General features: G+C 22.8%; 1 protein-coding gene across 2 annotated transcripts in view; it reads left to right on the top strand.

The window, feature by feature from the left end:
- Positions 1-26,580, top strand: part of LOC122502733 (RNA-binding protein Musashi homolog 2) — a 309,565-nt gene that overhangs the window by 103,704 nt on the left and 179,281 nt on the right. For both annotated transcript variants that reach the window (XM_043612916.1, XM_043612915.1), the window contains one exon: positions 18,618-18,735. In XM_043612916.1, coding sequence (XP_043468851.1) covers positions 18,680-18,735 — 56 coding nt within the window. In that variant the 5' untranslated portion in view covers positions 18,618-18,679. The remainder of the gene's footprint in view (positions 1-18,617; positions 18,736-26,580) is intronic.

Raw genomic sequence — 26,580 nt, 5'->3', positions numbered from 1 at the left:
AAATAATTAAATAATATGCAAAATTTTTTAAAAAATAATGCTGGTAAAAATTATTTAACTAGAATTTGATTGGAACCCGACTAGTTTTTCTAGACTAGAGATTCTAGTTAGAATCTAGCGAGAGCCCTACTAGAGATAGGGGCAAATGGTGAATTGCTGCACGGGATGTTATTTAAGCGGAGGTGCTTCCAAGCTATCACGGCCGGGAGGTATGTGTATCCGACTGGAGTCCCCAAGGTCCAAGGTTCGATCCCCCATGGGCACGAGATTTTTCAACTCAAGTTTCAGGTTTTTCGTGTACAACATTCATTAATAATGTTAATATGAATGAAGAATTTAATTATAAATAGGTTAAGTTGAAAAATAATAATTTTTAAAAGTCAACTAGAAAATTCTAGTCGGGGCCCTATCAACACACAGCTAGTTTTAATACTAGTTCCCGACTAGATATTCTAGTCTATACCCCATCTGCCGACCGTTATGAAAGTAGTTGGGTTCTAACGATTTTCTCTAATCAGTTCCCCACTACAGATAGGGAATTCTGGCTAGGACCCCATAAAATTCCAATCTCAATTTCTGCATGGGAGAAGTTTATGTTCAGTTTGAAGTAGTTTTAGTTTATTAATTATTAATAAACAATATCTTCAAGTATTTAAAAACGTAGAGACTATTAAAAAAATCGGAAGTTTAAATTAATAACAGGGTTGCCATTCAAATTTAATTTTGTTTTTCCCAGATTTTCCAAGTCATAAAAATTTAGATTTCCATAAAATTCTTCAAAAAAAAAATGCAATATTTTCATAAATATAAATAAAATTCTTCACAGGGTTATCAATTATTTTTAATACAATTTTAAATAAATTTCTCGAAAAATGAAATTATCTTCAAAAATTTTTCAAATTCAAAAATATTTTAAATTTACTATTTTAATAAGAGTTCTCTAAAGAATTTAGTTATTTAAATAAAATGTAATAAATTTCGTTACAGGAATTCAATTATTTTTACAAGTAATAAAATTTTTCACATGAATTCAATTATTTAAAAAGAAATTTAATAAAATTCGTTATAAGAATTCCATTATTTTCATAAATTATTACAAAATTTTTCTGAGGATTTCAATTATTTTTAATACAATGTAAAATAAAATCCTAGAAAAATAAAATTATTTTCTTAAATTTTTTGCAAGAATTTAATTATATTTCACGAATATAATGAAATTTTTCGTTGACATTCAAATATTTTCAAAATCTACTATTTTAATAAAAGTTCTCAAAAGAATTCAATTATTTTAAAAAAAATGTAATAAAATTCGTTGCAGGAATTCAATTATTTTCATAAATTATAAGATACTTTGCATTATCATTTCAATTTAATTATTATTTTCTAGAATTTTTAACTAAAATTCTTTTTTAAATCAATTATTTTTAATAATTTTTCGAAAAAATTCCTTGAAAATTTTCAAATCTACTTGTTGACAATTATTGAATTTTAGGAAATTTTGATTATTCCGAAATTCTTCAATATGCATATAAAAAAATAAAAACTTCAAATAATTTCCACAGAATTGAATTAAGAATTTTTCAAAAAAATTGATTCCACAAAATTATTAGTTAAAAGTAAGAAAAAAATAAATTTTCAAAGATTAAAATTTGAAATCTTTCCAAAATTCAATTATTTCTAAAAATTCATGCTTTAATGCTTTAAATATTCAATTATTATCTAAAATTTTATCTATAACACATTTTTAAATCAAATTTTTATTAGCAACTTCTACAAGACTTTATTAAAATTTCTGAAAATCCTAATTGAATTCTTTCGACGAATTTTAATTAAATTTTTAAGAATAATTGGATTTTTCGAGGAATTCGATTAAAATAGTACAGAAAAATTGATATTCTGCAATGAGGTTTATTATTCATAAAAATAATTGAATTCCTAAAAATAATTTATTTAATTATTTATGAAAATAATTAAATATCTGCCTAGAATTTTATTAACATTTTTTTAAAATAAAGTAAATTGGAAAATATTATTAAAATAGTAGATATTGAAAATCGTTGATTTGAGAAAAATTTTCGAAAATAATTAAAATATTGACAAGAATTTTATTAAAATTTTTGATTTTTGAAAATAACATAATTTCGGATAAAAATTTTCCTATTTAAAAAGGATAATTGAAATTTTGACGAGAATTCTAACAAAATTTTTGAAAATAATTGAATTTTTGGGAGGAATCTTATTACTTTTGAAAATAATTGAATTTTACAAAGAATTTTATCAAAATTTCTGAAAATAAATTAATTGTATAGGAAAGAATTGTGATATTTATCAAGATAATTGAATGATTGCGAAGAAATTTATAAAAAATTTATAAATAAATGAATTCTTTGTAAAATTTTAATTATTGATTAAAATAATTAAATGTTTGTGTAGAATTTTATTGAAATTTTTTCCAATAATTGAATTTTTTCGGAAAAGTTTATTAAAATAGTTGAAATTGAAAATCATTGAATTGAGTAGAATTAAAAATAATTGATATTTGGCTAAGAATTTTATTAAAATTTTTAAAAATAATTGAATTTCGAATAAGAATTTTATTATTCATAATAATAATTGAAATTTTGCTAAGAATTTTATGAAAATTTTAGAAAATAATTGAATTTCTGCGATGAATTTTATTATATTTATATATAAAGATAATTGACATTTTGACAATCATTTTTTGTTACAATTTTTTATCATAATTGAACTTTTGTAAGAAAAATTTTATTACTATTTTGAAAATAATTGAATTTCGTAATTATTTGTATCTTCCCAAAATTCAGTGTTTTTGAGTATTTTTAACTAAAATTCTTTTATAAATCCATTATTTCTAATAATTATTTAAATATTTATATTAAAAAATGTAACTAATTTCAGAAGAATTTGAATTATTAAATGAAACGTAAAAAGTTTAAAAAATATCTTGATTTCTCTTATCAACCTGACTCGGAGTGATCGATAAATTCTAATTCTCAATTATTAAATACTGCCGAGTAATCAATTCAATCTACATATTGAATTATTAAAATTTTTCAAAAACATGTTCTTTAAAAATTTGAATTAAATACATTCAAAATTAAAAATTTTAAAAATTTCAAATTAAAACCTTTTGAAGTTTTTCTATTTATGAAAATTGGAAACGCAAGTCTTTTAAAATTCAATTAATTTTTGAATATTTAAGTAAACTAAATCATTAAATAATTTTGTGATAGTTCTTCAAGAATTAAGTTATTTAAAAAGAAATTATTGTCAGAAATAGGAAAAATTGTAAGTTTTTTTATTAGAATTCGTTGTAATTTCATAGTTTACGAAATAAACAAAAAAGACAGCAAAATTCAGAATTTTCTGATGAATTATGAAAATTTAATTTTTTCCAGTAGATACTTTCAATAAAAGTCCCTGACTTTTTCCTGACTTTTGGCAACCCTGGGTAAATTGAAAATCGAAATCCATTTATATTAATATTGTCAAACTCTCTAGATTTGATTATAAAAAATAAATAATTATAGAAATACGAATATTGACGAACATCTTGAGATTCAATATGGAGATGCTACTCTCCACCTGTGAACGTCAAGGTCACCGGTAGATGGCAGTTGAGTTGTCAAAATTAGTTTCCACGCCATCTAGTGACGATCTTTGCGTTCTCAAGTGGAGAAACTCAACCACCATTTTATTCCTCAAAAACTTTTTTTATAATTAAAAAAAATGTTATTGTTTTGAAAATAATTGTATTTTATAGAAAAATTTGATATTGAAATTATTATCGAAAGAAGGAAAAAAGTTGGATGCTTTTCTACAAATCAGGGAAAAGTCAAGGAAATATATAATAAAATTTCTATGACAATCCGGAATAAAATAAACGACTTGTTCGTACTTTGAATCGACAGAAACGACTTTTTTTACGTCTTAAAGTCGATCAGAGGTCTCAACTTCTCTAAAGTTCAAATTGTACTTAAAAAAAAGACTTTCACATCGTAAATCACTAAAATTTTTCTTCATTTCAAACCATATTTGCCATTATAATCCCCACAGCACCGAAACTTTCCTAAAAATTTATTAAATATTTACTTGCAATATTCGGAATATTTAATTGCAATTTTTATTGAAAGTTGTGTAAAGATTAAATAAATGTTTATAGCGCGAAACTTTCCCGAACATTTCAATGAAATTTTCGCCTAATTATAATTATAGTTATAATTAGGCGAAAATATTATTTAATTATAATTATAATTATAATAAGATCCTAAAGTTCTGAACGTTCAAATGAACGAAATTTATTTATTTCTTCTACAAATTAAATCTTTATTGCAATTATTTTGCGTCACTATCCAAAAAATTAATAACTAAGTTTCTAACAGTAAATATTTCAGTTTTAAAATTTTTTATGATTAGTAATTTATAAAAATATCTTCAATAAAAAATATTTCGTTCATTTGAACGTTCAAAACTTGAGGATCATATTATAATTATAATTAGGCGAAGATTTCATTGAAATGTTCAGGAAATTTTCACGCTAGACATTTATTTAATCGGGACATTTAAATCTTTACACAACTTTCAATAAACATTGCAATTAAATATTCCGAATATTGCAAGTAAATATTTAATAAATTTTTAGGAAAGTTTCGGTGCTGTGGGCGAATAAATAAGATAAATAAAATGAAATCAGTTTCTTATAATATGAAAATCAATATCTTTTAACTGAACTCATTTGAAAAGGGCGTTAATTTCCTGATATAAATTTAACCATTTAGTTGAAAAAAGGAATTTGTTCTTTTTCTTTCTGCGAGTTACAAATTGAAGGCACATAGAGAAAAGTATCAATTTTAAATGGGCACAGGTCATACGCAACTTAACGCGTTGGTGTACAGCCAAAAGGTTGGGTCACTACTAGGGTCGCCTTGGAAGATTTCCAAAGAGCGTCTGGCTGCTTCTTCAGCCATCATGGCGCCTCTTCAACCTGCTTTAAAAGACTTCACTGACGAACAAACTTTTCGATTTTATTACACTCTTATTTTTTTTTACTATCGCTATCGTACATTATTATCGCATATTTCGTTTTATGTCCTCTGCAGTGCTCCATTATTTTTACCCCCTTTTGTTCGATTAATCGTTTCCGTATATCAAAAGAAGGGAAAAAAAAGAGGAGCGAAAGAAAGAAAAACCTTTAGAAATTCTTATTTTTACCACATTTTTTGAATGGGCGTGTAAAAATAAGGAAAAATTCAAATTTATATTCTAATTGTTGTGACACCATTAAATATTTCCATTTTACAATATTCTTAAATCCATTTCTCTATATAGTGTGTATATATATACAAAAAATAAATATATGCACGAAAAAGCTCTTGAACTAAAAGATAACTGCCCAATGGGAAATGCCAGTGTAGTGCCGATGTTCACCACTGGCTTAGTACTCAGACGATTGTTCGGCGTAGTCTAGCCGAGCCTCGACAATTAGTGCTGGCGCAGTACAGAATTTTTGTTCCGCCAAAGCTTGGACAAGCCACGGCAGCAAGTGCTGGCTGAGTATAGAAAAATTGTTCACAACGCTCTTTGCCAACATTGCTTTTTTGACATAAACTTGAAAAAAATTATAAAAAAAGTTTATCAATGTTTATAAATATAAATTTATTGAAAAAAATTAATATTTTACTTTTCAGTTGTTCATTTTTTATTTTTCTTAAATTTAATAATAACAATTTAACACAATTGTCTAATTTTGTAAATAATAAATTATTTAAACAAATTAAAATTATAAACAAAATTTAAACTTTAATCTCAATAATAATTTGGTTCCTATTAAAATACTATTATACTTCTTACTATGAATAAAAAATTATTAGAAAATTACCATGGAATTTAAGAATTACGTAAAATGTTAAATGCAATAAGTAAAGTAATTTAATTTAATTATAAAAAATTTAGTTTAATTTATTTTATTTCAATTTATTATTTCTAACGTATCCCTATCTTTTTCTCATCTTTGACTCAATAATTGTATGTCTGAATGATTCTGAAACATTAATACTTTACTCTACACATGTGTCATTAGCATAGTGGTTAGAGCGTTAGTCTGTTAGTCCGTAGGTCGTAGGTTCGATTCCCCTCGTCAGCAATTTTGTTTATTTTCATAGGTTTGCGATATTTCTAGATTCCAATCGTTAGGTACTAAAATATGAAAATCTAATGCACACTTACTGTAATTGTTTATTGTTTAATTTTTAAATGTTATAAACAATTTTTTTTTACTTCATTTACTATATCCATTGTTAGTCTCCATCTTTAATACAATTTCTTTGAGAAGAGAAATATTTTATGAATAATAACTGTTTATTAATATTATTTACCATTTTGTTGTTAAATTATTTATAATTATGAATTTACGACTAATTAATAATAATACTACATTTATTGCGGCAATATTCTCAGCCAGCACTGGTCCAGTGCTGCGCCAGCGCTGTCTGGCAGCACTGACAGACAGTACTTCGGCAGCGCCAGACGGCGTTATCATCCCAGCGCCATGCCAGTGCTGGCTCTCAGCCTTGCCGCCAGTGCTGCCAGTGCTGGCGCAGTACTACGCCAGTTGTAAATTTCCCATTGGGTGATGCTAAAGTTCGTATGTATTCAGTGCACCACATTTTTCTCAAGTGTCGTTGACTTTGAGACGTGCTTTAACAGGAAAATTTTTAAGTCCTCTCTCAACTTATTTAATCCATTCAGAAATGAAATTTGTCAGGTTGATAAATACGGTTTTTCATTTGTTAATGAATTTTTCAAATATATATCATCTCAGCGAGAGTGATTACTTTTTTATAGTGCAATACTTTGTAAAATGTATTTAAAAAAAAATTTTTATTTAACATTCCACTTTTATTCAGATTGCTAATGGATATAAAAGCATTTTTAATTTATACAATGGAATCCATTTGAGTGTTCTTTTTTTTGTAGTAGAAATTTATTATTATAAAACAAATTGTTCTTTGAAAAATTTCGAAATTATTACTTTATGACAATTTTGATTAAATTTACACCATTTTACATAAAAATTGTGTAAATGCTACTTTTTTAATGCTATGAAGAATTTTTTATTTTCTTAAAATGAATTAACTTTTTTTTCCTCTGAGTAATGAAAATCTGTGGGAATTTTTTAAAAATTTAACCTTGAATAAAAAAAGGAATTTTAAGCATGATTTAATTCAAATTTTTACTAAGACACAGTTTTTCCAAGGATATCAAATTGGGATAAAAAACGAATCAAAATGTTGCTTCGCAACATTTTTGATTCGTTTTTTAACTCAATTTCATATCTTTAGAAAAACTGTAAAAATAGGTTTTTTGGTAAAATCAGGGAATTTTAATCGAAAGAAACCACATAAATTAAAAAACTCTTATAAATGTCAATTTAGTTTTTATATTTAGACTTTTTATTAAGCATGATTTAATTGTTTAATTTCCTTTGTATTTACTTTTTTTACAATAAAAGTTTTAAACATAATAAAATTTTTTTAACAAACAATTTTTAATTATCTTTTTTTTCTTTATAAATAAAATTGTTACTTAGAAAGCATTATTAAATTTTTAATCAGCAATGCAAAATATTAATTAATTCAAAAATTTGTTTGTAAGGGAAAATGAAAAATTAGTCAGGGAAAATAGTCAGGGAATAATAAAAATATAATTTTTTAAAAAATCAGGGAAATCAGGGAAAAGTAGGGGAAAGTAAAATTGGTCAGAGAAATCAGGGAAAACTCCGAGATTATTATTAAATTCTTCGCCAAAATTCAATTATTTTCAGGAATTTTAATAAAATTCATTGCAAAATTCAATTATTTTCAAAAATAATAATATTCATCACAAGATGAATAGAATTCAATTATTTTCATAATTAATAAAATTCTTCCCATAAATTCAATTATTTTCAAAAAATCTAAAAAAATTGTCGTCAAAATTTCAATTATCTTTATAAATGAATAGCAAAATTTTTCGAAAAAATTCAATTATTTTCAGAAATTTTGATAAAATTCATTGTGAAATTCAATTATTTTCGTAAATAACAATATTATTCAATTATTTTCAAAAAACCTAAAAAAAATTGACAAAATTTCAATTATCTTTATAAATGAATGGCAAAATCCTTTGACTAAATTTAATTATTTTCAGGAATTTCAATAAAATTCATTGCAAAGTTCAATTATTTTCAGGAATTTTTATAAAATTCATTGCGAAATTCAATTAATTTCATTAATAACAATATTCATCACAGGAATTTAATTAGTTTCAAAATTAATAAAATTCTTCTCATAAGATCAATTATTTTCAAAAAATCGAAAAAAAATTGTCAAAATTTCAATTATTTTTATAAATAAATAGCAAATTTCTTCGACAAAATTCAATTATTTTTAGGGATTTTAATAAAATTAATTGCAAAGTTCAATTATTTTTATAAATACTAGTATTCCTGACCAGAATTCAATTATTTTCAAAAGAATTAAAATTCAAATATTTATAAAAATTTTAATTAAATCATGGCAAAATTTCAATTATTTTCAAAAATATTTCTTAATTCAATAATTTGTAGGTATATTTATTAATTTAAGAAAAGTTCCCAAAAGAATTCAATTATTTAAAAAAATTTTGACAACATTCTACACGAATATTCAATTTATTTTCTAAAATAATGAAAATTTCACAGGAATTCAATTATTAAAAATAGAATTTACAGAAATTTTTTTGAAAAAAATCAATTGTTTAAAACTTTTTATTGAATAACTTCGCAGTAATTTAATTATTTTCATAAATAATTAAACTCATTGCAGAGTTTCAATTATTTTCAATACAATTTTACAGAAATTAATCCAAAAATGTAATTATTCTTTAAAAGTTTATTAAAATTCGTCGAAAGAATTTAATTTTAAACACTCAGTAATTTATTTATTTTTGTATTCAAATAATTGAATTCTCGTTGAAATTTTTACTAAATTTTAATTTTAAAGTGAATTTTAGTTAAAAACTTAGATAATAATTGAATATTAAAAGTCATTACAACACGAATTTTTAGAAATAATTGAATTAAAAAAGGATTTCAAATTAAAAACTTGGAATATCTGAATTTTTCAGTTTCAACTAACAATTTTGTAGGATTAATTTTTTTTAAAAAAGTTTAATCGAATTTTTCCTAAAATAATTTTGAAATTTTTATTTTCTAATATATTTAATTGAAAAATTTCCAAATAATCGAATTTTCGTAAAATTGAATTGTAAACAAGTAGATTTAAAAATTCTCAAAGAATTTTGTCGAAAAATTATTAAAAATAATTGATTATAAAAAATTTTAGTTAAAATTATTGTAGAAAATAATAATCGTAAAAAAATACGATTTTTTTATTAAAAAAAAATAATTATTTTTAACAGATCTGATTTAAATATGAATAAGATCGAATTTTTAATTTAATTATAGGATAATTTTTCGAAAAATTTTAATAGATTTTTAAAGTTTCTTTTAGAGAAAAATTGTATTTATTTGTTTAATTTATTTCTTTAGCTACTTTTTACTAAATTAGTAATAAAATAGATTTAATGATGATAACTTAAAAATTAAAGAAAAAAATATCAATACAAACTGCATTAAAGAAATGAAACAAATTTAAATATTTTTTAGAAATCATAAATTTAGTTTTTGATAAATTAATTTTTTTGTTTTTTGGAAGACGTATAAAAGATAAAAGAAGAACAAAAAATTTATTTATTAAATAATTGTGGAAGAATTTACTAAATATTGAAATTTAGTTTTGTTTTATAAATTTGGATTTATTGCTTATTTTAAAATTTTATTGGGAAAATAGTTTGTATTTACCCGAAAAATTTAGCTACTGATAGTGTCGCATTATCTGCCAAAAAATAAAAAATTTGCATTTTTTCAATTTTTTAAAGAAAAATAATAACTTTCGTTTAGCTTAATATTTTTTTTAATGAAATATGGCAAATATTTTAAGTCAGACTTATACCCAAAAGGCTGCCAAGTTTCAGTTCAGTCTGCAAAGCAGTTTTTCTTGATGCTGGTGCAAACTTTTGCAGATATACATTCACAAATTTTTTTATTGTCATTTCTGGATTCTTGTTGTTCGAAACAATAAATTATGATAGGAAATATTAATTTTTATCAATGTACAGACAAAAATATGATTTTATTAACAGAGATAGATTTATAACAAAAATAATTTACTATAAAAATTGATACATATTTGTCATATTGATTTATATTATTAATTATTACAATTAAACACAATTTATAATAACACTTTTTTTCTATGCCGTATTTATGGTGAAAATAGAATATTTTAGTTTTTCCAAAAACATAGTGCAAAAGCAAAAATGTTTTAAACTTGATTACAACCTAAAATTCGAAATTCAAGAATATTTTTAAAAAGAAAAAATATTTATATAATTAATTAGCATCTACAACTTTTTTTTTAGTAATTATCGGATTCGGCTGGTGCTATACTATTAGATTTGGTCTCATATGGTGCTTATGATGTTAATTTCTGTGGGTCGAACAGAGGAAAAATCTTTTCCTATTTTTTCTATTGCAAAACATGTAGAAAATTGACTTTTTTCGGAAAATTACCTTAGAAATTTAGTTGAAACTTTTTAAGTAATTATCGTATAAGGTTGCTCTAGTTTTATAAGCTTCCTGGAGTGTTAATGAAGTAAATTTCTCCCGGGCGTACCGAGGAAACATTTCTTTCTTCGTTTTTATCCTAAAACTCTAAAAGTTAGAAAATTTTGAGAAATTTTAATAAAATCACTTGTATCCTTGGAATATATCAAAATGACTTGAAGTTGAAAGTTGAGATTCAGGATGAATTTTAGATAAAGGGAGGATCAATTTTTAATGGTGGATTCATATTTAATGTAATTTTATTGATTATTAATTATAATTAATTAATTTATTATTAATTATAATTATTATTATTAATTTATAATTATTTATTAGGTCCCTGAAGTTGGCGAAGACGCTTAGCGTCGAAAAGTGTTTATTTGTTATTTTTATTCATAAAAATGTCACTCGTTTTACTTTTTTAAATCATCTACAACTATTAAAATAAATTTTTTGATTCTTTTCAGTTTCATGAAAAAAATGCCTTTCAACGCTATTTCATTCGACATTATTTATTAATAATGAAGTGTCACGAACGTGACAGTGTTATACAACAGAAAAATGAGAAAAAGATTTTTTCGTATTTTTTTTTATTAATTATTCACGATAATAGGGTGACGATTTTTCAGTATTTAGTAGAATTACATTAAAAAAAAATGAATGCTAAATTAATTATGTAGTTAATGAACCATTATTAATTGAATAGTAATGTTGAAATTATAGAACTTGAATAAGTAAGGGAGCATAAAAAGTAAAGTGAATAGAAATTTCGTTCATTTTGAACTTTGTAAAAGTTGAAGAGCAGTTCTTTACGATGCTATAATGTAATTACAGCTAATTTTAAAAGTAGAGTTTTCAAGTGTTAAAAATTGATGGTACTTTACATGATTCATAAAAAGTATTAAACTTTTAATTTGAAAATATTTAATGAGTTGTGGATTTTTATTTCCTTATAGGGGGTAAATTTTTCATTATTTATATTTTATTATTGATATTAGTTTTGCTTTATTTTTTATGGCGAGAAAAATTGAATGTAGCAAAAGGGCGTATAATTTTGAGACTGTTTGAGACTCCCTCTGAGTATCTTTTCTGTTTCTCTCTCTAAATCTCTTTTTCTCTCATCATTCCGATTGGAAAATATCCATGTCTACCAGCCATCATATTTCTATATCTATATTTCTCGTTTCCTTCTTTGATCGCATTTTCACTAGCGCTTTGCCACTATATATCTGTAATGAACGATCTATTGTGACTGTTTTGTGCTTTAAGAGTGAAAGCGAGACAATGATCCTCTCACTGAGGTCTAAGGGGGAAGTCCATTAACAGGCATCGTTTTTCATGAATCATTCTTCGCTATTTTCCTCTTTATTCACGCCAACTCTTTCCCTCACTCTCTTTCTCTCGTTTTCTTTTTTCCTTTTTCTTTTTTTTTCATGATATGTTTTCTTCAATTCTTTTTTCGTCTCTTCCTTAAAGCATAACAGCCTTCCCATTATGCGTGTGCATAACTGTTGTTATACAATCTAGCTAAGTGCGAAAATAATTAAAAGGACATTCCTGTGCATCATCTCGGAAAAATAATGGAAAATCGATTATACACAGGGAAGTTTTGACATTTTTAAATTTGTGAATGCAAAAGTAAATGTAAAATATGCTCGTATTTAGGTTTGTGATATTTTATAAATGAAATGGAAAAGTAAAAAATTTTAAAGGATAAAGAGATGAATGTTGAAAGAATGAATACGTCAAAGAGAAATATTTATGAACGACTATTGCGAGACTATATAATATTTAATGACTATTGAGAGTATTATCTATACATAGTAAAATCATAGGAGGGTGATTAAAATTAAAATGCCATTTTCATGTCCTCCACGAAAATCTGGAATACTAGTTCGTATATAAAAGTTTTTAAAGTCAATTAATTTCTCTAATCACTCGTTCTGCTTAAATTAATAATTTTTAGTTGTTAGAAATTCTCTGAAAAAAATTGTTTACAGAAAAATTAGTAGCAAAAGTGCATTTATAAGAAATCAGAACTTTTGCCTATCAATAAAAATTGTTATTTCTGTTTCTTCAGGGCTGCCTCAGGTTAGGAAAATCAGGGAATTTTATTAAAAGTACTGTTAAAAAATTAAATTTTTAGAATTCATAAGAAAATTCTGAATTTTGGTGTCTTTTTAGTTTGCCTCATGAACTATGAAATTGACACAAATTCTAATACAAAAACCTTCAATTTTGTCTATTTTTGACAATAATTTCTTTTTCAATAAATTATTTCTTCAAGAACTATCATAAAATTATTACTTACAATGTATTTAATCAATAATTTTACTTAAATTATTTCAAAATTAATTCAATTTCCGCCTCTTACTTTTTCTTAATACTTTCATTAATAATTCTGTAGAACTAATTATTTTGAACAATTTTAATTTCAATTTTGTTGAAATTAGTTCAATTTTTTAATATATGTATATATTTAATATTATTTCAAAAATTTTGACGCACTTCTTCGAAAGAATTCAATTATCTTAATAAATATCAAAATTTTCTCTAAAAATTCAATTATTTTCAGGAATTTTAATCAAATTCTTTGCAAAATATAACTGTTTTTATAAATACTAGTATCCATTAAAGATATCAATTATTTTCAAAAGTAATAAAATTCTTCGCAGAAATACAATTATTTTCAAAATTTTTTTTTTTAATTTCTCTTCAAGATTTCAATTATCTTTATAAATAGCAAAATTGTTCGCCAAAATTCAATTATTTTCAAAAATTTTTATAAAATTCTTGGCAATAATTCAATTATTTTCATAAATATTAAAATTTTACAGGGATTCAATTATTTACAAATTCTTCATAAATATTTCGACAATAATTTAATTATTTTTTTATGAATAATAACATTTTGTACAGGGATTCAATTATTTTTGTAAATAATAAAATTCTTTTTAGTAATTCAATTATTTTCAAAAATTTTAATAAAATCATGGCATAATTTCAATTATTTTTAATAAAATTTTAATTAAATTGCTTGAAAAATGTAATTTTTATTAAAATTCGTAAAAAGAATTTAAATATTATTAAGAAATTTTTTGATAAAATTCGTAATGAGAATTCTATTTTAAGAAATATTCAATTGTATTTCAATTATTTATACTTGTGTTTTATACAAATTATAATATTTAGAAATTTGGATTTTTCATACTTTTAACTAACAAGTCTGTAGTATTAATTTTTTTTTAATTTTTACTTGAATTTTTTTTTTAAATTACTTGCAGTTTTAATTTTTTAATGTATATTCCATTGTAGAATAATCGAAATTTCGTAAAATTGAATTGTAAACAAGAAAATTCTAAAGTTCTGAACATTCAAATAAACGAAATTTATTTATTTTTTCTATAAATTAAATTTTTATTGCAATTATTTTGCGTCACTAACCAAAAAATTAATTACTGACTTTCTAAACGAAATATTTTATTTTTAAAAATTTTTTGTGATTAGTAATTTAGTAATTTATAAAAATATCTTCAATAAAAAATATTTCGTTTATTTAAACGTTCAAAACTTGGGGATCATAATAAGTGGATTTGAAAAATTCTGAGAGAACTTTGTCAAAAATTATATTAAAAAAATTGTTTTAGAGAAGAATTTTAGTTAAAAATTGTAGAAAGTAATAAATGATGAAAATAATTTTGAAGAAGTTACAGTAACAATATTTATTATAACATATTATAAGTTGTTGAATTCAAAAAAATTTTAATTGAAATTTTTGAAAATGATAATTCCAATGGAAAAATAATAATGATTGAATACTTATTTAAAAAAGAAGTTATTGATGGTTTCAAATAATTTAACAATTAAAAAAATTTGCAAATAAATGTATTTGAATATTTTTTTGAGCATCTCAATATTTTTAGAGTGAATCAGAATATTTTTTAAGGTCAGGGAAAAAGTCAAGATTTTGTCTGGAAATCAGGGAAAAACAAAAAATTGAATTTTTGTGGCAACCTTATTCTTGCATTTTGCTATTTTATTTATAATAAATTTGTGTTAAATTTACTTTTGTAATAATAAATTTTGTTGTAATATATGATTTGATTCAAATTTTTGTTATCAATTCGTTGTAATTTGATATTTTCAAGTTAACAGTGATGTTCTTATGTTTTCTTGGTCTTCAAAAGTATATATAATTTATGGCAAAACTTATTGCAAATACTTTTTTAAGTCATGTTAATACATTAATTCTGCTGAAACAAATATTTCCATTTTTTAAAGTAATAGGAAGAATTTCTTAGAGAAAGTAATAAACGGAAAGAGAAAATTTCATATTTATTTTTGCCTGTCGTTTTCACCTCACAGTTTTTCTAAGGATATCAAAAGTGTTGCGAAGCAATGTTTTGATTCGTTTTTTGTCTCAATTTGATATCCATAGAAAAACTGTGAGGTGAAAAAAAAATATTCTAGTCAATCAAAAAAGAGTATAAGTTTAAATTCCAACATCGAAAAATCAAACCCAATTTTCTTGACAGTATCAAATCGATACTAAAATTGATGAAATTGATATACCAAAAATGTACATCAATTTTTAATCTCTGATCCACATTTTTGTTATCAATTCGTTGCAATTTGATGCTTTTAAGTTAACAGGTGCAAGTTAGTAGGATCAAAAATGACATTTAAATTTTAATCACCCAAGATGAGCATTCTGCTATGATGAACAAAAAAAAAGTCACGATAATGGAAAGAAAAATGATTTTATGAAATATTAGAAGGTAGTGGATTTATTTAGAAATTCGACCATTTTCAAAAGATAATCACTGACAGTTTTTCCTTTTATCCTTTCGTAAATCTAATAAAATTGTTCATTAAGAAGATAATTATAATTCTTCCGGGGAAATTTGATGACACTAGTCACATGTATAGGTGATTGTTCGTAGAGCTTTTTGTATCGAACGACAAAACGTGTTAAAGTTGATCTGGTTGTATTGATGGTTACGATAATGATGTCGCGTTTGGACATGAAGCTCTCTCAAGCAGAGAAGCTGCTTGGTGGCTGGGCTAATTAGCATCTCGAGACGGATCGATCGTTACATCGTGTATATATATATATATATTTTTTTTCCAAACAGTTCTATTGACACAAACTTTTTTTAAACATTATCATTAATAAAAAAAATTTCCCTCTACTAATTAAAATATTCCCTTCCATTTTTGAAGCTTTTGTAAAATTCCCCATTAAAAAGAAAAAAGTCTGCCACTTTTATTTGGAAACTAAAAAACAAACATCTGTAAATTAAAATTCGGTAAAAAGATATTAGGTTTCGCACTCATCTACTAAAACATACTATTTACTACTTTTTTTACGTAATGCTACTATTTGTGTACTTTTTTTAGATTTCAGCCACTAAAAGCTACTATTTTTGTTTTTTTGAGAAAAAGAGTTCAATTATTTAAAAAAAAATTGATAAAATTCATCCAAAATTCAATTATTTTCATAAATAATAAAACTCATCGAAGAATTTCAATTATTTTAAACACTATTTTAAATTAATTAATCGAAAAATTCCATTATTTTCATAAAAAAAAGTTTTCTACAAGAATTCAATTATTTAAAATAACATTTTCATAATATTTATTACATTTCGAAAAAATTAATTATTTAAAACAATGTTTATAAAATTCTTATGAAGAATTCAATTATTTTCAAAAATAACAAAATTTTTCACAGAAATTCAATTATTTTCAAAAAATCTAAAAAAGATTGTTAGCATTCCAATTATCTTTATAAATGAATGGAAAAATTCTTTGACAAAATTCAATTATTTTCAGAAATTTTAATAAAATTCAGGGCAAAATATCAATTATTTCCAAAATTTTTTTTTGAATTCAATGATTTACAATATTTGACTATTTTAATAAAATTTCTAAAAAGGATTCAATTATTAAACAAAAATTTTGAAAATATTCTACACGAATATTCAATTAGTTTCCAAAATAATAAAAGTTTAAAAGAAATTCAATTATTTAAAATAGAATTTCCATAAATTTTTTCGAAAAAATCAAATGTTTTAAAATTTTACATTAAATTTTTCGCAGTAATTCAATTATTTCATAAATTTTCAAATTCTTTTCAGGGATTTAATTATTTTCATAAATAATAAAATCTTTCGGAGGAAGTCAATTATTTTTATAAGTAACAATATTCATCACAAGAATTCAATTATTTTCAAAAATAACAAAATTTTTCTCAGAAACTCAATTCTTTTTAAACATTTGTATTGAATAAATAATTGAATGTGTATTGAATAAATAAATAAATAATTTTTAATAAAATCTTTCGCAATATTTCAATTCTTCTCATAAATAATAAAATTCTTCTCAGGAATTCAATTTATAAATAATAAAATACATCGCAGAATTTTAATTATTTTTAATACAATACAATTTCTCAAAAAAGTCAATTATTTACAAAAATATTAGAATTTTTCACAGGAATTCAAATATTTTCAAATATTTTAATAATATTTCAATTATTTTCATAAATAATAAAATTCTTCTTAGGAATTCAATTATTTTTGAAAATTTTAATCAAATTCTTAGCAACTATTCAATTATTTTTATACATAACAAAATTTTTCATAGAAATTCAATTTTTTTTAAACATCCTAATAAAATTTTTCGCAATATTTCAATTATTTTCATAAATAATAAAATTCTTCTTAGGAATTCAATTATTTTTGAAAATTTTAATCAAATTCTAAGCAACTATTCAATTATTTTTATAAATAATAAAATAAATCGCAGGATTTTAATGATTTTTAATACAATACAATTTCTCGAAAAAGTCAATTATTTACAAAAATATTAGAATTTTTCACAGGAATTCAATTATTTTCAAATATTTTAATAATAGGTATATTTCAATTATTTTCATAAATAATAAAATTCTTCTCAGGAATTCAATTATTTTTGAAAATTTTAATCAAATTCTTAGCAACTATTCAATTATTTTTATAAATAACAAAATTTTTCATAGAAATTAAATTCTTTTTAAAAGTAATATATTTCTTCTTGGGAATTCAATTATTTAAAAAAATTCTAATAAAATCGTTGGCAAGAATTCAATTATTTTCATAAATAATAAAATGCTTTTTAGGAATTCAATTATTTTCAAAATAGTTTAATAAAATGCCACACAAGCATTCGCAATTATTCTCAAAAATTTAAATAGATTTGTTAGTAAACTTTAATTATTTTTAAAAACTTTTCACAGTTCAATGATTTTCAATATTTACCTTTTTTAGAAACTTTCCAAACAGAATTCAATTATTTAAAAAAAATGTTGTAAAAATCTTCGTAAGAATTCAATTCTTTTTAAGAAAAATAGAAATTTCTTAGAAATTCAATTATTTAAATTAGAATTTAAATAAAATTAGTCGAAAGAAATCAATTATTTAAAAATTTGTATAATTAAAATTATTTTTTAAAATATTTGAATTCTTTCATGAATAATAAAAGTCGTTGCATGAATTCAATTTATTTGCAGGATAAGAAAGGAGTAAATATATTTTTGATGAAAATTAGAAAAAAGTGAGGAAAATAAAAAATACGGAATGGAATTTTTGTCAGTTCTGTGAAGTGTCTAAAACGTGTTTTTTTGTTCGTCAAGTTTAATTTTTCGACAGCTACTTTTATACTACTTTTTTTAGTTTTGAAAGCTACTTTTTGCTACTTTTTTAAAATTAATTATCGAGTTCGAAGTTTGAGATATTTTTCATAAACTAGTTTATTTATTATATGTGCTTTTTTTATTTATTAATTTTATTTTTATTTATTAATAAAATAGAAGTAATATTAAAAATTACATTTTCTTCTGCCTTTTTTCTGACAATTTTTTTTGTTTCAGTGTCCTAGAAGTCCAGAGTAACAGGAAGTAAAACGACGGATAAACATCCGTCGTGAGAAACGATGGCGGCCGCGAGTTTTCCACCCAACTTTCCCAACGTCGGTGTCGTGGAAAACTGGTGAGTGAAAAGAAAGAAACATAATACAATTTTGAAAACTTTTCAGTTTGTGACCAAACTAGTAGAAAATTAGAAGCGAAATTGAAAAAATAAAATGCGCGATAAAGAAAAAGTATTCTCGAACAAAAGGAAAAAAAATGGTAGAATTTAAAAAGAGAAAAATAATATAATGGCAAAATAAAAAAGGTTTTTCTTTTTTTCAAAAAAAAAAGAAGGAAAAAATTAGATTTTTATAATAATATAATAGAGAGACAATTAGATATTGTCTTTTGACTTTGAGAGAGTTCATCACTTTCCCCCATTTGAAGTTTCATTCTGTTCCATTATAATGCGGATTAAATTGTATGTGCATCCATGAAAATCAAGGCACATGCGTCAAATTCACAGGTTTGCACAGTAATCAAGTGTTTAGAATTAGAACGCATTAGTCAAATCAAATACTCAGCTTCGGTAAATAATGTTATTTCAATTCCGCTAAATATTCTACCAACAATCGCGCCGAACAATAGTAATAGTAATAATAATAATAAAATAATAAAACAATATTTAATAATAATATTAATAATAATAACAATAAAATACCAACAACAATATTTATTGACAATATTAATATTAATATAGTAATATTAATAATAATAGTAATAATAATATCAATAATAATAATAATATTAATAATAATATCAATGATAATAATAATAACTCGCGAATTATTTTCAATTTATGGCTAAAGTTCCTAGCGATCGATAAATTCATTATATGGATAATACCTACACGATAATTGTGTTATCTGAATTATTGTAGCGTAAATAAAAGATTTCTTCAATGGTACATTATAAATTTAATTTTCAATATTTCGAATTCATTGAATTTTTCAAATTGGAAAATATTGGATTTTTAAATTACTGAAAAATTAATATTGCTAAAAATCTTGATATTTTTAAGAATCTTAATATATTTAATATATTAAATTGTTTTTCTAAAATTTAGTTCGAAATAAGGGGGTTTTTCACTAAAAAAATAATGAGTACTGTTAGTAATTCATTTAATAAACAAATCGGTGCTGTTGAATTAGTCAAAAGTGACTAATTCTATAATTTAGAGAGTAATATTGTAATGAGACCAACTCGTTAACAGTTCCACTGTTAATTAGTAGTTTTCTACTAATTTAGATTTAGAGGGAGCACTGAGAAAAATTTATTTGATTCAAATAACCGATTATTCTCAAATAAATATTTACTTCTATCAAATAATTTTTATTTAAAACAAACAAATTGTATTTTATCCAATATGTTCAGTATTCCAAATTCGAATTAGTAAAAATGTTTGATAATTTTAATTAGTAACTGACTTTTTGCTTTTGAAGTTGTAAATTTTTCTTATGAATAGTAATTTCTATTAATTTATTAGTCAAATTTACTGATTCAAAAGCAAAAAGTCAGTCACTAATTTCAATTAGTAAATATTTTTACTTGGTAATTAAAGTTCAGAGAATAAAGAAATAAATAAATGAATGAATAAATTATAAATCTTAATATTATTGAAAATATTATTATTACTACTAGCAACAATTCGAGCGGCTAACTTCTTACTACCTTTTTTTAAATAAAATTAGCAATTTTAAAAATAATAGAATTTAAAAATTTTCTAATTTAAATTTTTGTTGAAAACACTAAAAAATTCAATTTTGGAGAAATTACAAATAATTTCAGAAATTCAAATATTTAAAAAAAAAAAAAAAAAATTCTTATAAAATTCAACAATGTTCATGAAAAAAATTCTCGTAAAAATTCCAATTATCTTTATAAATAACAAAATTGTTCCCCAAAAGTTCAATTATTTTTAATAAATGTCAATAAAATTCTTGTTCTAATTTCAATTATTTTCAAAAATAAAATGCATTTTTCTAATTTCAATGATTTTCAATATCTACTATTTTAATAAAATTTCCCAAGAATTCAATTATTTAAAAAAAAATTTTAATAAAATTGTATGCAAACATTTACTTATTTTCATAAATAATAAACATTTTTTTAAGGAATTCAATTATTATTTTCATAAAAAATAATTTAAAATTCTAAAAAATAATAATTGAATTAAAATGATGAAAATAATTTTGATGAAGTTACAGTAACAATATTCTTATAATATAAAATAATGATTTTATCTCTCGGTCATCTTTAATTATTAGAAAACATGAAGAAATCGATCACTCCGAGTTGTTTAAAATTTAAAAAAGGTTTGAATTTGAAATTTTTGAATGTCTTAATTCCTGTGGAAAATCCTGTTCCAAAAATAAGATTAAAAATAGGAATTGTGCAAATATTTTCCTTCTTTTTCTAAAACAAAATAATATTTTTGTTAAAAAAATTGTGATTCATAAACAAAAATAATGCAAAATAAATAAATTTTCTATTTCTTAATCACAGTTGTTTAACAGTTTTCTTATTTTGTTTAGAAGCAAAGAACAAAAATCTGCATAATTTCAATTTGGCAAAACATACCTAAAATTTAACAAAATTTTAGTCTTTTAATGAAAAGAAGTGAAAAAAATCTGATGATTTCTACTTGTCATTACAATTTTGAATTAATTATAAAATAAAAATAATTATAACATAATAATATAATATACAATCTATATAAAGGTAACAAAAAACAAAAGTATAAACAAAAGACAACTTCAGAGTGTGAGGGACAGAAAAAGTGAATGAATGAAAGAACATTCAAATTATTATAGTTAATTAATTATTAAATATATAGAAAATTTTATAATATATTATGTATTTCGAGTAAAAGACTTATCGGTCGTATTTTTTTTAATAAAGTAATAATATAATATATTATAATATAGTGTTTATTATTATAATATTTATTTTTATTAATGTTTTTGCTATTACTATCAAAGATAAGAATATTAAAAATGATATTTTTGATGTTGTACCACAATGAATATTTTCTTTTCACCTCGATGTAGAGACTATTTCTACAAATTTCTGTAATATATGAAAGACTTTCTCATTAACTGTAACCCACCTGAGCCTCTATGAGCTTACAATAATTAGAGTAATAATAAATGACCACGATATCCTTATCGTAAAACATAACAAAGGATACTAAAATATCTCTTCTTTAATGTCCATCAATCTTCATTCATTTACACCTTAAGTGTCTATTTATATGTTTCTCATGAACTTGTATTATTACCGCAAAACTTACTCGTATATATATATATTGATTAAATTCGAAAAGTTCATAATTATAATTAAAAACCGCTCAATTTTTTACCAATTCGAAATAAAAGTGTTAAATGTTCCAATTTATTTTTATTAATACTAATTATATATTTTATTTCTTTTTAATATGATTAAAACAAAAATTAAAAAATAATTAAAATTATTATTAATTACTGTATGATTAATATTATTATTATTAATTAACTTGAGCTCTTCGCGTGCAAAGCCTCCTTTTTTTCTTGGTTCTATCTTGATTTAATTACATCTTGATTATTTTTTGCTCATAACTTTAGAATTTTTATTACTCGACGGAGGGGTAATTTTTAGAAAATAAGAATTTGTTTTTACTTTTTACAGCGATTTTTCAAGTTTATCAAACTGCAACGAATTGATACCAAAAGTCTGGATCAAATCAAAAAATTTATTTACATTTTCGGTATTAATTTGATTAGGGTTGCCACACGTTAGGGGAATCAGGGAATTCAGGGAAAAGTCAGGGAATTTTATTAAAAGTACTGGAAAAAAAATTAAATTTTTAGAATTCATATAAGAAGATTACGAATTTTTGGTGTCTTTTTTTGTTTGTCTCATAAACTATGAAACTACCACGAATTCTAATAAAAAAACCTTCAAAATTTTTTTCTATTTCTGACGAGAATAAATTTTTTAATATTATTTAATTATTTTAAAAGTTTTAACGCAATTATCTTGAAAAATAACAAAATTCTTTACAGAAATTCAATTATTTATAGAAATTTTAATAAAAATCTTTGCAAAATCCAATTGGTTTTCTTAAATAACAATATTCATCACGAGAATTCAATTATTTTCAAAAGTAATAAAATTCTTCGAAGAAATTCAATTCTTTTTAAAAATTCTTATAAAATTCTTGGCAAACTTTCAATTATATCTTTCTAATCAATAAAATTCTTCTCTAAAATTCAATTATTTTCAAAAATTTATCATAAATTTAAATTATTGAAAAAAATTTTTGATACAATTCTACGAAAACATTCAATTATTTTCATATTTTCAATATTTTTAATGCAATTTTAAATAAATTCCACGGATAATGCAGTATATTCTTAAAAATTTTATTAAAACTTTACGAAAGAATTCAATTTTAAGAAGCATTCAATTATTCAATAGAATAATAAAATTCGTTGCAATAATTCAATTATTTATATAAATAACTTTTAATTCGTCGTAAGAAATCAATTATTTTCAAAAAATATTTCAATAATTCTGCAAAAAAATTCAATTATCTTGATAAACAACAAAATTCTTCCTATAAATTCAATTATTTTAAGGAATTTCCATAAAATTCTTTTCCAAAATTCAATTATTTTGATACATATAAAAATTTATCACATGAATTCAATTCTTTTGAAAAGTAATAAAATACTTTGCAGACATTAAATTATTTTCAAAACTTTTTAAAAATTCTCGTCAAGAATTCAATTATCTTTATAAATAGATAGCGAAATTCATCTCAAGAATGAAATTATTGTCAAAAATTTTAATAAAATTCAGGGCAAAATTTCAATTATTTTAACAAAATTTAATAAAATTCTTCGCACGAATTCAATTATTTTTATGAATTATTATTTAAATTCTTCTCTCAGGAATTCAATTATTTTTAAAAATTTTAATAAAATTCTTAAAAAAGTTTTCAATTATTTTCAAAAATTGTTATAAAATTCTCTAATATAATAAATTTCAGTAAAATTTTAATTAAATTCCTTAAAAGAAATTAGTTATTTTCAAAAGTTGTTAATTAAATTCTTCGTAAACATTAAATTTTAAGAAACATTCAATTATTGAATAAATTATTTATTTTTGTATTTAAATAATTGAATTGTCGTAGATTTTTCTAATAAAAATGTATTTCAAAATAAATTTCAATTAAAATTTTAGATAATAATTGAATATTAAAAGCATTATGACATGAATTTTTAGAAATAATTGAATTTTGAAAACGTTTCAGATTAAAATCTTTGAAAATTTGAATTTTTCATATTTTTAACTAACAATTCTGTGGAATTAATTTTTTTTAAAGTTTGATTGAATTTTTTTATACAATTATTTGAAGTTTATTTAATTAAAGAATTTTCGAATAATCGAAACTTCGTAAAATTGAATTTTAAACAAGTGGATTTGTAAATTTTTGAAGGATTTTTTCAAAACTTATTAAAAATAATTGATTTAAAGAAGAAGTTAAGTAAAAAATTCTATAAAATAATAATTGAATTTAAATGATGAATAAAATTTCGAAGAAGTTAAAGTAACAATATTCTTATATAAAATAATAATTTTATCACTGAGTTATCTTTAATTTTTTTAAAAACATGAGGAAATCGAGTCGAAGACTCGGAGTGATTGATTTCTTCATGTTTTATTAATATTCTTATAAGTTATTGAATTTCAAAAGATTTGAATTTGAAATTTTTGAAAATTTTAATTCCTTTGGAAAAATAATAATTATTAAATATTTATTTAAAAAGGAAGTTATTGAAATTAATTTGAATTTATCACTCGGTGGTATTTAATAATGTTGATGTTTTCGAATAATTTTAAAATTAAGGAAATTTTTAAATAAATGTATTAGAATATTTTTCTCAGTATTTAATAATTTTTAGAGTATGAATCAGAATATTCTTTAGGGTCAGCGAGAAAAAATCAAAATTCTGTCTGAAAATCAGAAAAAATTCAAGTAAAAATAAAAATAAATTTTTGTGGCAACCCTGTTGATCCACTTTGGTATCAATTTGATACTTTTAAAAAAAACTGCGGCCCATTGACCTTTTTCTATGAGGTCACTGTAAAAAGGATCAAAATTTTAATTCGTTAGGTCAAATTTGACCTAAATTTTGAAGTAACTTTACAACCTTTTATCATCTGTAGGTGTCAAAAATTAACATACATTTTGACGTATCGTAACAATTTTTTCCCTGTAGGTCAAAATTCGGGTCTAATTTGACTTAAATTTTGGCGTAACGTAACGGCCCCTCTGAGGGGTCGTTACGACATATTTCTGTCAGAGAGATATAATTAATGTTACTATTAGTGAATATAATTAGTATTATTTTATTAGTGAATATAATTAGTATTATTTTATTAATGAATATAATTAGTATTATTACTGTTAATTAATATAATTAACATTATTAACATATAATTTCTCTTTCTTTTTACACTGAAACAATCGTCGGCTACTATGCTATCTGATTTTCTCTAAATCTCCCAAAAAAAAGGAAGAAAGGATTAAATTAATAATTAACGTTTTTTTTTCTCGAAAACGAAATATAAGGATGAGATAATGTATAAAAATGAGACGTAACATTTTTTCTTTTTGTACTTTTCTCGGAGTATATAAAGGAGTCGTGGATATTATTTAACGAGCTCGATTTCTCAAAAGGCGGTGTCCAGAGACCATTTCCGGTCTCGCGTACTCGAATGGACCCGTCGAGTCGCAAAGGGAGCAAATAATTAAATGGCGTTGAAAATGTAACAGGTACCATTGTTGCCAGTTGAGAACCGAGATAGGCCTTCTGTAAAGAACGAAAAGCTTCGAAAGGAAGGAAAGTAGGTCTCTCACTTTGCACTTTTGCAGCTTTAATTAAAGTTCTTTCAGAAGAATAGCTTTTGGGAGTCCATGTGTATGTGTGTATAGTATATATATGAATGTTGGTATGGGGAAAAAATTCTCCAGTTTTTTTCTCAATCTATATCCTCTTTTCACTACTGTGGCGTAAAGTGCAAATACTAATGAGTGCCTAGCAGTTGCCACGTTCCCCCATCTTTTTTTTTTTTTTTTTTTTTTTTTTTTGTAGAGAAAAAGAACTTTTCGTTTCGAATTATTAAAAATAGCCAAGCTAATTATGCATTGAAAATTAGCCATTATTTTTCGTCGCGCACGAATTACCGATTGATTCGAATGAGTAGCGTGCTTTCTCCATATTCTTTGTTTTCTTTTTTCCCCTCTCAATTTTTCTTCTGACCTTATACTCTTATTTATTTCTATTTTGTTTTCGTGCTACTCGACCATTTAATGACAATTTGCAACGCCCTAGATATAGACAAATCGAGCGTATCTTTAGAATTTAGAATTTATTTTTCTTCTTGTTCTGAATATTATACATATTTAAATAAACAGCTTTTGGAAGCAATTTAGTGAGTGCAAGAAAAAATGTACCAGCCACTGACTTGCACTCAATGGGAGGAGGAGGAGGAAAAAAAAGTTAATACTGAAGTTACATTTTTCACAAAGAGTAGTGAACGTTGAAAGTTTCATTATAGTTAGAAGACTCTAATTAATTCAATGAATGTGAAGGAAGAGCTTAATCCAAATTAGAAATTTCAAACCACTTTAATGAAGAGGTTTTCTTGTGTGTAGTTTAATCTTTTGCAAAATTCATTTAGAATTCTTCGCGAATATAATTCAGCGTAAAAATCTGGTGGGAATAATTCATCAATATTTGAGTAAATAGTTTCTAGTATAAGCAGAGCTGTTTAAAATCATGATTTTTTTTTAAACAATTATCGCTGTTTAGAATTAGGAATGTTATTTTTAATTTTAAACTAGTAATGCATGCACATGATGCAAACAAATAAA

The sequence above is a fragment of the Leptopilina heterotoma genome, unplaced genomic scaffold (assembly GCF_015476425.1).
Source record: "Leptopilina heterotoma isolate Lh14 unplaced genomic scaffold, ASM1547642v1 Lhet_237, whole genome shotgun sequence".
NCBI classification, from domain to species: domain Eukaryota; kingdom Metazoa; phylum Arthropoda; class Insecta; order Hymenoptera; family Figitidae; genus Leptopilina; species Leptopilina heterotoma.
This window is presented reverse-complemented; position numbering and strand designations above follow the sequence as displayed.